The sequence below is a fragment of the Tachypleus tridentatus genome, chromosome 4, assembly GCF_004210375.1.
Source record: "Tachypleus tridentatus isolate NWPU-2018 chromosome 4, ASM421037v1, whole genome shotgun sequence".
NCBI classification, from domain to species: Eukaryota; Metazoa; Arthropoda; class Merostomata; order Xiphosura; family Limulidae; genus Tachypleus; species Tachypleus tridentatus.
In genome coordinates, this window is record NC_134828.1 from 53,642,729 (window position 1) to 53,655,880 (window position 13,152).

The window sequence follows — 13,152 nt, forward strand, 5'->3', positions numbered from 1 at the left end:
TAGAAATTAATTTTTTTAAAGAAATGTATAAATAGACATATAAACTGCATGATAGGTAAAATGGGTTAAATTTTGGATCTGATTTTAAACACACACAAAATGTGTCTGTAAATCGTCAGTTACAAGTAAGATTTAGGGATCGTATTCCTACATTAAAGTCATTAAATGTAGTTTATATATATGTTTGTCCCTGCTGTTAGCAAAGCTATACTGGGTCAAGTGAGAGAAAATTACCTCGCATGAAAGAACGTGCAAATCCGAGATTCCCTATCATTTCAAGTGTACTTGAACATGTCCCAAGTGAATGTGACGTAGCCATCCATTGTAATCATTCTAATATTTCATCAAGGGCCAACGACACCCGTATTAAAGAGAGTTTGCTCATCCTTTGAGTGAATCCGGAAATCAACCACATCTGATCGGCTAGTAAGTTAATTTTATCAAAGACTTTCGTTTATGCCTAATTATGGTAAAACGATGAACGTTAAAAGAAACCCTTTTGAAATACACATTTGGACTTAATATTGAATTATATTTCACGTTAAAACTTCGGTATTTACATTCAGGATAATAGGTGAATAGAACATAATATTTGACATCCGTAGTTTCATTTTTTTCTTCGGTATTCCGAAAACCTGCAGTTCATTTACTTTGTAAACTTCTTTATAGACAAGCTTTAAGTTATACAGCCCGAGGTAAGAAACAACGACACTTCCAGTGACTTAGTCAAGCAATGTCAAATGGTTTGTCAAAAAAAAAAAAAACGTAACAGAAAGACGTTTGAAAGGTGTGGGGAAGTGACACAGAACAGAATGAACATTAAATATCTTATCCAAGGCGGGGGTGAAGACTTGCAAAAATAAAATCCACTATCTGTAGTAAGACTATCACAGTTATACTGGTTAAAAACTTGAAATTTGGTTTCTTACAGAAGATTCACGAAAGATAACTAGAAGTACGACGTACAATAACTAAAATGAAGGGTTTTTAAAAAAAAACACATATAAAGGAAATTAAGAGATCCGAGTTCTTCTGCTCCTTAGGAAGAAAAATGAATTTTCCATATATTCAGTGTTATTAAACATAGTAGTCGTAACACATTAAAAAATTCCATGTAGTATATCTCTTGTATCTTAGCCTGTGTTACTAAGGGAAACCAGTGTACCATCAAAAATATGATGGGTTTAAATCAGAGGAATATAACATAATTATCTAGTCGATTTCTTTAGGTCTGTGTATTTTCGCTCCCGTTAGAATTCATTTCAATTTTTATTAACCTTTTTTTCATCGTTTTGCTGGACAGATTTATCTCTGTTTATGCACAATGAATTACTTGCGCTCTATGTAAAATCAAGCCCTGAATTTGTATTATTCTATACCACCACTCCCCTTATTCACAACCTTTATAGAGTTCGAAAAGACAAACATTCACCATGTAACACGACCCATATGAGTCAATTCAACGCGGAAGTCGTTGTCACGTATGGACATTGTTACCAGTTTTTAAATTCATGGCATGTAATATGTTATTGTATGCGATTGATTTTTCCTCCACCCATACCCATACTCCTGTTTAACTTCCTCACATGTAAACTATAAACTATTACGAGTACATGTTGTCCATTAATTTGTTTCAATTCTGATGTCCGAATTGTAGAAACGAGAACAGCAGTAGACTACTAAAGATTACTTAAATACCGTAAAACTAAATATTATAGTTTTTGTATCTTTTTTAGGGAAGGAAGGCATTATTGATGTTGAAACAGTTAATGAGAAATAAAATTTTGCAATTTGTTCGGCTAAACTTAGAGTTCAAATTCATTTCCGACTAATTATCATTTTCACAATATGGAAGTATCACAAATACATGACATTTTTTTATTTCGATGGCCATTTAGGAAGCTTAATATATTCTTAAGATGAAATCAATTGAGAAACCATGCTGTTATTCTGTATTATTTAAATATTTCGTATACGATACTTTTGTAACCCTACACTTTCTTCAAAATAATTTTTTTCTTCCTATAAGCAGATAGTGTTAAAATATATTTATCGTCTAAAATCATAAAACCCCATTCTTTAAAAGAATATAAGCCTGGTACGTTCAAAATTTGATTAAAGGGAACTTAATGTAAGGTTGGAACGTAAGACTTCACTGACAGATTCTCGAAAAATATACCACTTTCTCCCCCACCCTAAAAAAAAATTGAGCACGTGCATTTAACTTGTACTTTCATGTCCTAAAGAATAACAACATAAAAATTTCAAAAGAAGTGATTGTTTTAAGGTGATCAAGATAATTGCTTTGTTCCAGTTTTATTTTTGTCTTCTATGATATTTGACTTTTCTAAATTTTTCGAGAATCGGGAAACTGCGCACTATATTACTGAAAATGTAAACACAATAGATTATTTGAAATAATCGGTACAGAGTTCAAAAGGTTCACACCTAATAACTTTTTAATACTTTCTTTTTACAACCCCCACCAAAAAAAGAAACAACTAACATTGGATATTAAAATTTTTAACTGAATTTTTAACTGATTATTTAATTAAGAACTCAAAAGCTGTCCGCTACTAACTAATGTTATACGTTTTCTCGATTGGTAGCACGCATCACATAAAATGGCATTTATTTTCAACCACGTAATAATATTTTTAAATATATATATATCATATAGGCTTCGTGATGTTTATCAACACTTGTATCCAAATACTGTATCTAAAATAGCTATATATGAATGGGATTCGAATTTGTGACTCATTCCTGCATTTTAATGGACTGGTATTAACACAAGATTAATGAAATGTTTGATATTTCATGAATATTAAAGCTGGGAATTGATTTCTGGCTACCAAGTTGTTGTACGTCATTAATATGCATTAAAAGTCAAAACATACGTGCAATGTAAAGCACAGTCGAAAAGGCGAAGAGGCATCAGATGAAAGCAGATAATAATTCACGTCATGTATGGATCTTATTAATAGGAATGTATCAAATTAAGAATCTGCCAACATCAACGTGAATTCCAGGACCTAGTTCATTTTTGTTTTTCTGTTGCGTTACGAAAGAGAAATGATTAGTCACCCAATCAAATATAAACATAAACTTGGATGCAAGCATCTGTACACGCAATACTATATTGGAAGTTTTTAACAATATGCTCAAAAGTGAAACATTACACGCACACACCTAGATAAAAAGCAAAATCAACTAACAAAAGTAAATATATTCCACGATTTAAAAACTCACGAAAAACACTGCTGCATACCATATATTCCCGACATCAGCAGACAAATAACCAACATTTGGCAAAAACTAGTAACAAAATATGACATTACAGTTAATATCAAATTTATTCAAAAACCAGGCACCGAACTACGGTCTACACTATGTAAAAACTACACTGACAAACACCACACCAACATTATTTATAAAATACAATGTGATAACTGCCACGACTTCTATATTGGAGAAACAAGTAGTAAAATGGAAACCAGATTCAAAGAACACAAAAAGTCATCTTCACACGTTTTCGAACACTGCAAATCAAATAAATACAACATAACCATAGAAAACACTCAGATACTAAATAAAGAAACAAACATAAACAAACGCAAAATTAAAATAGCCTTACTTATACAACAACTCAAGCCCAAAATAAACCAATACAAAGGAACACCTTTATACCTATATTACACAACCGCCTTCAAACATGTGGTCAGCTATCGGTCAGTTACCTCTTTCTTTCTTTGTGAACCTGACGATGACCGAAGAAGGTTGAAACGTTGTTTGCTCCTCTACACAGAGTTCTCTCTATCCATACCAGCAGTTTTACATACATATAAAATAATGTTTTGTTCGGAGAAGTAACATGACACCTGTATCTCGTGAAATCAACAAGTTAATGTTAGTTAGTATAAAGCTTGCTTGTTTTATTAGTTAAACATCTTGTGATATCTGAGAAACTAGATTGGAGAAGAGAAGAAGCAGACATACAACCAATATTTGTAATAATAGTGAAATTAAATCTTATAATCAGATACCAAAGTATGGTATCTGGTTCAATAGATTAGAAAAATTGTTTCTCAAGTACTGAAAAATTTTCCACAAACAATATCACGCTTATCTAAAGAACTGACAAATATAACAATATTAGATCCAATATTTCACATGAGAACATGAGAAACAGTCTTCTGGAACGAGATTACGTAGGGGTATGAATGACCTAAATGTGCATTAATTATAAACAGCATAACAAATGACCATTAGGAATATCCGCCTCCACCGAAAATCGTGATGTCCATGAATTACAGTTACTAAATTGTATCGGAAGGATATTTTTCTTCTTTACAGCACGTGTCGAAATAGCTAGATTTTACGTTTGAAATATATGACGTTTGATGAAAATCGTGTTATCTTGCTAGCGTCTTGTCATATGTTGTAGACTTTCATTATAGGTTGTTTTTTTCTTGAGATAAAAAGCCACATCTTGACATGAACTTGTGTTTGTGCTTATAAAGGCAAGGGCTACATGTGTACACAATACGGTCCATTAATCAGCAGAGTAAGTGTATTGTTTAACAATCTCACGTTATCACGGGTGAAACACTTTACCGGATAACAATTGTGTCCAATAAAACCTGTGGATGTGCGTATTTTCATTTCACGAACCACAAAATAATCTCTAACGTACACAACGTATTAATAAATTATCTCACAGGTTCAAAGCTCACAATATAATTTACCAACATAAACCGTTGATACACTGAGAAACGTTCAGATAGCTCTTTCCACCTTAGAGCTTTGGGTCAAAGTTCGTTCATTTCTAACTCTCATATACATTAGCTATTTTGACTTGCACAGAAGCGCTTTTACCTGGCAAAGTAATTTTATAGTTTCTTCTGATAGCAAGTTGTAGTATTTTAGGTTTTTCGGGCATAGCTGTTCCTAATTTTGAGCTGATAAGACTTGAAGCAATGTAGTTGGTCAACACCGCGAACTCTTAGACTACTATTCTCCGACTGAATAGTGGGATTTGATCGCCATTTTTGTAGCACGAGTACATCTCTGTAGTAATAGGGTAGAAGCATGAACCGTTGGATTCACAGTCCGGGCATGTTGAACAGGATGTTGTTTTGAAAACAAACAAAGACTGTCTGATATTTAATAATTACGTAACTGTGAAGACGTGGTGCGATGAACTTTGTCTCTAGCGAACAACGATAATGTGAGAATGTAACATACGAGTAGATAATTTACCAGCCTTAAATGTAACTATGAGTAGTTACGTGTAGAAATTAATTGTTTTGATTCAACCGTATTCAGTATATACCAAGCACCACATTCACCTTTTCGAAGGTCTGAGAAAAACATGAACATAACACGATTTAACTGTTCGTATGCAACAAAAATAAAGCAAGTTTCAATTAATTTCGCGTGACTGGGCGACTAGTCTTTTCTGTGCAATATATGCCTCGCAAATGACTTGTGATTAAACAGACAATTAATTCCTACTTAATCCTGTTGCTAAAGCAAAATTAGAAAATATAGAATGTATTGCAATAGAATATATGGTAGAAAAGCTATTGCCTTGAAGTTTGTAATTTTGTATGTACAGCCTGGAATGACAGGTTGTATCACCTACAAACTGTATAGGAAACACACGAAAACATAAGGCAGTACAGTATATCAGTAGTTGGCAGTTATTATATACTACACTCAGAATATTAGGATTTAAAAAAATTGTAATAATCAGTCGGGGCATAAAACAAAAACAGGAAACATGAACTACCTGATTACTGGCTTTATAGTTTGTTTGTTTTTAATTTAGAAATAAGTCTACATACACTACAGCTTGAAAATAAAAAGGAAAAATTAGGTGGCGTTTTTTGTTTGTTTTTTTTAGAAGTTTAATAACACTTTTACACAGATTACATTTTAATGACCCAAAAAGGGGGACGAAGTCACACACTAGTTGTACAGATCTCATGGAATAAAAACGTCCGACTTTTTAATAGCTGAATTGTAGCATTCAAGTGAACAAAGGATGAATGTAGTTTTTATGCTTTATATAAAACACAATGTTTCTAGAAACTTCGGAATATAAAAGTTTTCTTCCTGTAGTTATTTACAGACTAGAAAAAACACACACACATTTGCTCTTAAGTCCCATATTACAGTTAGCAGTTGTTTATGCAAACCTGTATGTACAGTACAATGATTATGTTTCAAGTTGTGTTGGTAGACCTACACAGATTACATATGTATATTAACATTCTCTGAAGATCAAACAAAGAGCAAGTTGGAGAGCACATGAACTCACAGTTTTCTGTTGTCTTGGTTCGTATACCGCTTTGATTTCTCCGAGCACATCTTGTATTCCTAAAAGCGTTATTTTCCTCTCTGTAACACCTACGAACCTATGTGCACTCTGCTTGGCCACAAGACGATACAATACTTTAGTCGCACAAGCTTCTATGTTCTTGCACTGTTCGTCATTGGTTCTTTTTACTGTTGTGCACACGGACCGAAATGTCAACACGTGGTTTAGGAATACAACGCTAAGTCGCTTAAGATCACCACTTGTAGTAACAGGCAATGACTTGTTTGCTGCTAAGATTCTGACCATTTTTGAAGGCGTGAGACACTAAAATAAGAAATATTTGTTAAAACAAACATGCACAACAAAACCAGATAACAAAAACAGAGCAACACAAAATATTGGATTATTCTATGTTGTTTTGTCAATGTTACGCATACTATAGCAACAAATCTTATTCTATAAAAGCTATTTTTAAAACACACTTTGTGAAAAAAATTATTTATTTACTTAACAGAATCCTACTGAATGAATGGACAATTTAAACAAACACTGCGCAAAAATAATCCCTAAAGAACAAGATAATTTGATATTTGGTAGTGGTCAATAGAGTATTTGCGCTCCGTCCACCACGGATAATCGAGACCTGGATTTTAGTGTTGCCTAAATTTGCCGCTCACTCACTGGGTGGACGTTTAATAGTACTGTAAATACCATAGTAACAATCAATTATGATCCGTGATGACGAGAAAACCCACTTGTTGAGAAAGTTATATATTTAAAAACGGCTGGTATGGGTATATATATATATATATATATTAATAAATACATCCAACAACTAAGCACGCCCTCTACATTCCTACATTCAATTACACAACCGCCTTCAAACATGTGGTCAGTAACCCTTTCTTTCTTTGTGAGCTTGACGATGACCGAAGAAGGTCGAAACGTTGTTCGCTCCTCTACTAGTGCCTTCTCTATCTATACCAGCTGTTTTTAAATATATAATCAATTAAGATAATTATGCTATGTAGATAAGAAAATGAATATACACATATGCAACAAAATGGCGACAGGTACCAGTAGAACAGATGTTTAAATCACACTTAAAATGAAAGTAGAAGAAAAAGAAGAACTAAAATAGCTATGAATAAAACGAAAATAAAATGAACTATTAACAAGAATGCAACAGATAACCATGAAGAAAATCTTAGGAAACAGACGGAAGAGAACGAAATAAGTTAAAAATCACTACTTGTGTAAAATGGAAAATTGGTAAATAAGGCCAATAAAACCTCCTTTACAAACATCCCAAGACTACTGTTTGTTGTTTTTTTTGGTAGAAATGTTTCATGTTAAAACAATTGAAATAAAAAATCAAATGACAAATTAACAAAATAGAACCTCAGAGCAACATCCAACATGAAAACTTATTGATATTATATCATAATTCGATAACACAGGTAAATAAAATTTGATAGTTCTAAATTAATTGTTTTATTACTGGTCAACGGAAAGTTTTAGGACTTGCAACGTTAATATTCAGGGTTAAATTCCACCTAGTTAGAGAATGCAAATAATCCATTATGTAGTTTTGCACTAAGATAGAAACAACAACACTTAAGTTTTGTTTTTTTTTTTTTTTTTGTAATTTCTCACAAAGCTACACGAAGACTATCTGCGCCAGCCGTCCCTAATTTAACAGTGTAAGACTAGAGGGAAAGCAACTAGACATCACCACCGACCGCCAACTCTTGTGGCTATTCTTTTACCAACGAATAGTGGAACTGATCGTCACATTATAACGCCCCCACGGCTGAAAGGGCGAGCATGTTTAATGGGATGGGGATTCGAACCGGCGACCCTCAGATTACGAGTCAAGTGCCTTAACCACCTTACCCTGCTAAATTAGGGACGGCTAGCGCAAATAGCCCTAGTGTAGCTTTACGCGAAATTCAAACAAATATTTTTTATCTTCATGCACTAAACATACTAAACTAGTACGCCTGCTTGAAAGAGTAACTTCTCTTCCCACCTAACACACACCAGACCAGTGAGTTGAACAAGTCAAGTTGTCTTCCCACCTAACACACACTACACCAGCAAGTTCAACTGAACTAGTAAACTTGTCCCACTATCCTACACACTAATAAGTATAGATTTAGTGTCATATACAATTCACTAGCTGATCATATCGAGATTTAAGAATTTGAAACGAGATCTTTGCTTAAAAAAAAAAAAGAAATTCTTCATTATTATGCGGTACACATTTTCAAAATCTCGCTAGCACTGTTTTGACGGATTTAGAACACACTTGATATAAAATAGGTCACTATGGCTTAATGTTTATAGACTGAGGGTCAAACTGTCCCGGTTTTAAAGTCGCACTAAAATGGGCAGAAAGTGTTTTCTACCTACTTTAAATTTTTTATGGTCTCAATGGTTTATAATACTACTCTGATTCACGTACTGTAGAAGCCATTTTCAACCATGTTTTGATATATTTGAAATTAATAACTAAAGACCATGTTAATACTCTTCTATTGTATGTTTATAAAACAATTTTAAACATTCTTGACTTATGTAAGGTTTGTTTGCACCTTTAATAAATTGGTTTAATTTTTGAAAAATGAAGTGTACAAACAACAGTTTTAATCTTGCTTTGAATGAAATTATAGTTGTTGCTTCTGCAAGTCTTTCATATTTGTTTATGACATGAAATTTTTATACATTAGATCTAACTTTTTGAATATTAACCGATTTTGATGAAAACTGCAATAATATTTAAAAATACCAATAAAATCAGGCCATTATTACATGATGCTATTTGAGAATGAAAGAGTAGGGGATAGGATATTCTGATGGTTTGTTTTCCTGAAAAACAGAAAACAGTTTTATTTCCTTCTTTCACGTACAATTTAAAACACAAGAAAATTAAGATACATTTATGAAATAAGAAGATGCATTTCGTCTCCGGGTGTAACGTTCGAGGCAGTTTATTTTAGTAAGTACAAGACTTCAGTCAAAACACTAATAGCATATAAATAGACTTTGTTCTGTAGAAGAAAGTACTGCTGCAATTTTCTTCAGCTTAATGTTTTAACATAGTTCATTGAAGACTGCAATGCTGAACCCACGAGAAGAACATGTCGAAAGGCTAGAGTTTGATTGGACTGTTGTATAAGCACACATAGGGTGGAATGAACTTGAAGTGAGAGCTGTGAGATACAAAACCAAGCACAGCTTGTTGTAAGCGGCATTTACTTGGAATAAAATTACTCGCTGTTCCTGTCGTATAATGTACAATCCTTATGCATGTTATCGGGTGAAAATCTACACAAAGAGAGTGTTGTTTCAGGTTTAATTCCCACTAATAGTTTCATTCCTATCTAGTTTTCGTAGTTGTCAAAGAGTGAGAAAAAGTCCCTCTTTTACTTAAATTAGTAAAATGTCGGAAAAGAGCGAATTTATTTAACCATATCTGTGTTACCCTGGGTAACAGAATAATGAAACTTAATCAGGCAATTACTAACTATCAATAATCTAGAAACCATATCATTTGATTCTCTTGAAACCAGAAACAACTTAGCCTCCTCGAAAGGGGCGCGAAAGTCGCCTGGAAAGGTCATCTGTTTTAACCATTTGAACCACAATACAGAAGTGCGTCTGTAAATCAGTCAACATTAAAACATTACATAAAAGACGCTTAATGTTGCAATTTGTACTGTCGTGACGCTGGTAAAACGTGCCTATGCCAAGAATCGCGACAAGAATTCTGCACTCGGTAGGCTTCATAGCACGACATATAAACTTCAAAAGAAAAAAGTATTTAATTTTGGTTTTATTTATTCTTGAAACAGAACACTTTCTCGGACCCTGCAGAAGTACATCTATTATTTAGCCGTACAGCTTTCCAATGAGCAATATTGAAACCTAAAGCTCAGAAAAGTTGTAGAAGAAATAATGTATCTTATCATACAGCCTTCTAGTAACAACATTGAAACCTGAAGTTACACGAGCTTGGAGCAGAAGCAATGTTTGTTAACTATACAGCCTTCTGGTAAAAATCGACCCAGCATGGCTAAATGGTTATGGCACTCGACTCGTAATCTTAGGGTCGCGGGTTCAAACCCCCGTCACACTAAACATGTTCGTCCTTTCAGACGTGGAACGTTATAATGTGACGGTCAATCCCACTATTCGTTGGTGAAAGAGTAGCTCAAGAGTTGGCGGTGGGTAGTGACGACTAGGTACCTTCACTCTAGTTTACACTGCTAAATTAGGAACGGCTAGCGCAGAAGGTCCTCGTGTAGCTTGCGCGAAAGTTAGAACAAACCAAACCTGGCAAAAATCTTAAAACAAAGAGTCGCACAGATTCCCAGCAGAGCCAATATATCTTGGGCGAAGAGCCTTCTATTGAACAACGTTAAATCAAGAAAATGCACGAGCTTGAAGCAAAAGTATTAAAATGTAAGACAGGCCATAAAGTAGTACTGAAAAACTCGCAAAGTTAAAATAATTTTATTAATAAAACACAAAAACAATTTTATATTCTATTTTTGTTGTTCCTATGCAATTATTTTAATACTAGCAAAAGTATTAAAACTTACTGACAGAGTAATTTAGCAACAAAATGTTAACGTATTATCGTAGCCTGCAACCAGTATTAGTGAAACCAATCCAGGCAGTTATCTCGTCAATGATTTAAATTGAATCACAGTTGGTAACGAACACGTCTTACGTCGTCGGTCAACCATGAAGAGACAAGAACGCAATTCTTAACTAGGTTAGTTATAAACCTTAAGAATGGTCATTTGACCTGACACCTGAAACGGAATACTCCTTAAGAGAAGCAAATATGAAAACAAAACAAAAATTAAGAAACATAGAGCAACTAATATCACACCCTCGTCTGACGCCATTTACCGATCTGTAAATTTAAGCTATTGTATAAAGTAATTCAGACATAGCATATCAAGAGAAATAATAGTGTTAAATGTTTTGGAAACATTTCAGCTTGTTATTCAACTAGAAAACAAATCTTCATTGTTTTAGAATCTTTGCAAAGTAACTAAGGCGCCTTTCCTATAAGTAATAAAATTAAGACATGTGAATAATTAATTGATTGAAGTTCTTTCAGTACATATTTATGTACATGTTTATAAAATTTATTTAAGGTAATTTTGGGTAAGAAGTTACGAACGTTGTTGATTCTCGAGTTGGTATTTTGAGTAACTGTTTGTGGTTGTTGTTGTTTTTTTTTTCTTTTAAATCAAACAATATTAACCAATGAAGTTCGAAAAATATCACCGAGATATCCAATAATGTTCTTTATTAGAATTAAACAAAAGTATTTTGTCGAGCTCAAAGAAAATTACTACTGCCAAGCGATGGCATTTCATAATTTTCATTTTTAAGTACCCACGGTCGTTTCAATAGGAAAAAAAAAAAAAGATCTAATAAGTTCTTTAACTAGCACTTCACTAAGTAACACTAGTTACTTAATAGCTCACGTTAAGCAAGTTTACAGGCGCTCCAGATCTGAGAAAAGGTGGATTACGTGTACCCGTGAACACTGCCGCAGGGACTTTTGTCAGTACGCAAGAAAAGGTAATACTGAAAATTTTACTAATTATAAAGATTTGTTTCTTTAGCCAGAGTCCTCGCTAATTCCATTCATCACCAGAGGGCAAAACAAGTCATTGATATAATTGTAGCTACTTATATGTTTAAGCAATTGTTTAAAATAATGTACAGAAACCGAGTATACAAAACTATGCGATAAAATATTAACAAACTTCTATAGGTCCAACTACAATGTTTATGAGAACATGAGGTAATCAAAGGCTAAGATTAACCAGATAGTCAGCTTATGAAGAACGAAATTGACTAAAGTTCAGTAAATTAATAAATCAATAAGTTAGTGAAGGTGTGCAAGAAAATGTTAAAGAATCCAAATAAATTTAAAATTGTACGATAAAAAAAATCAAGTGTTCAACCTTCGCTTTCATATGTTTGACAGTATCATCTGATAATCAGTTTTGCCAGTAAAGTAATAACAATAATCTAATCTCAACACAACATTATAAAGACCACCTAAAAAGAGTATACATACCATGGCACATGCTGAAGGAGTTAGGCCTTCTTGGACACACCGAATACGAGCAAGTAAAGTTTCTAGCACAGTACTTATGCTTTTTGTAAGCGGGTTGTCTGTGGAATTTATCTGGCCAGCTAGCAGCGGAACAACATTCTCAAGTTCATCGGCTCGGGTGGTAGTTGTGCCCAGAACCGTCGGAATAAACAAAACTAGATAAAACGGGTGCATTATTTGAAGAGAGTTAACAAGTCAGTAACTAGGTTAAAATGTCTGTTGATTGTTCTAAAAACAAATAAACTTATGAAAACTTTGAAAACATATAGCTGGCGAAGTTTTGTTGCTAACTAAAAGAAAATACTGACGATGAATGATCTACACGCATGGATTTACCTTAGCGACGCCTCAGCACGTGGTATATACCAATGCCTATTCGATGACGTAGGCGTGACGTTGTCAAATAGACAGTTCATCCAATCATAACTTCTAGTTTCGTTCGAAAATATGAAAAACCACTGTTATTACTGGCAGTTGAAGAGTGCTAAGATGATGTAAGTTGACCTCCAACGAACCTTAAAAACAACTGTACAGAACTTCCGTACAACTCGTATGTAAATGGCTATTTGCACCTTTTTTTTGTTATATAGTGACTTCATACATCCACAGACAAAAATAAACAAGCATACTGAGTTACAATTCCTATCCATATAATTTTTCTACTTCCAGAAAAAAA

The 13,152-nt window shown here is 33.6% G+C and overlaps 1 protein-coding gene across 4 annotated transcripts in view; it reads right to left on the minus strand.

The window, feature by feature from the left end:
- The window catches only part of LOC143249153 (metal cation symporter ZIP8-like), a 54,985-nt gene extending 42,142 nt beyond the window's left edge, over positions 1-12,843 (minus strand). Inside the window, exons 1-2 of one of the 4 annotated variants that reach the window (XM_076498564.1) lie at positions 12,438-12,843; positions 6,326-6,649 (exon numbers count right to left, since the gene is read on the minus strand). In XM_076498564.1, the coding sequence (XP_076354679.1) occupies positions 6,326-6,649; positions 12,438-12,650 (537 nt within the window). In that variant the 5' untranslated portion in view covers positions 12,651-12,843. Of the gene's footprint in view, positions 1-6,325; positions 6,650-7,185; positions 7,207-8,357; positions 8,378-12,437 lie in introns of those variants that run through there. The other 3 variants (XM_076498561.1, XM_076498566.1, XM_076498565.1) reach the window with 3 other exon arrangements.
- Between the last annotated feature and the right edge of the window lie 309 nt (positions 12,844-13,152).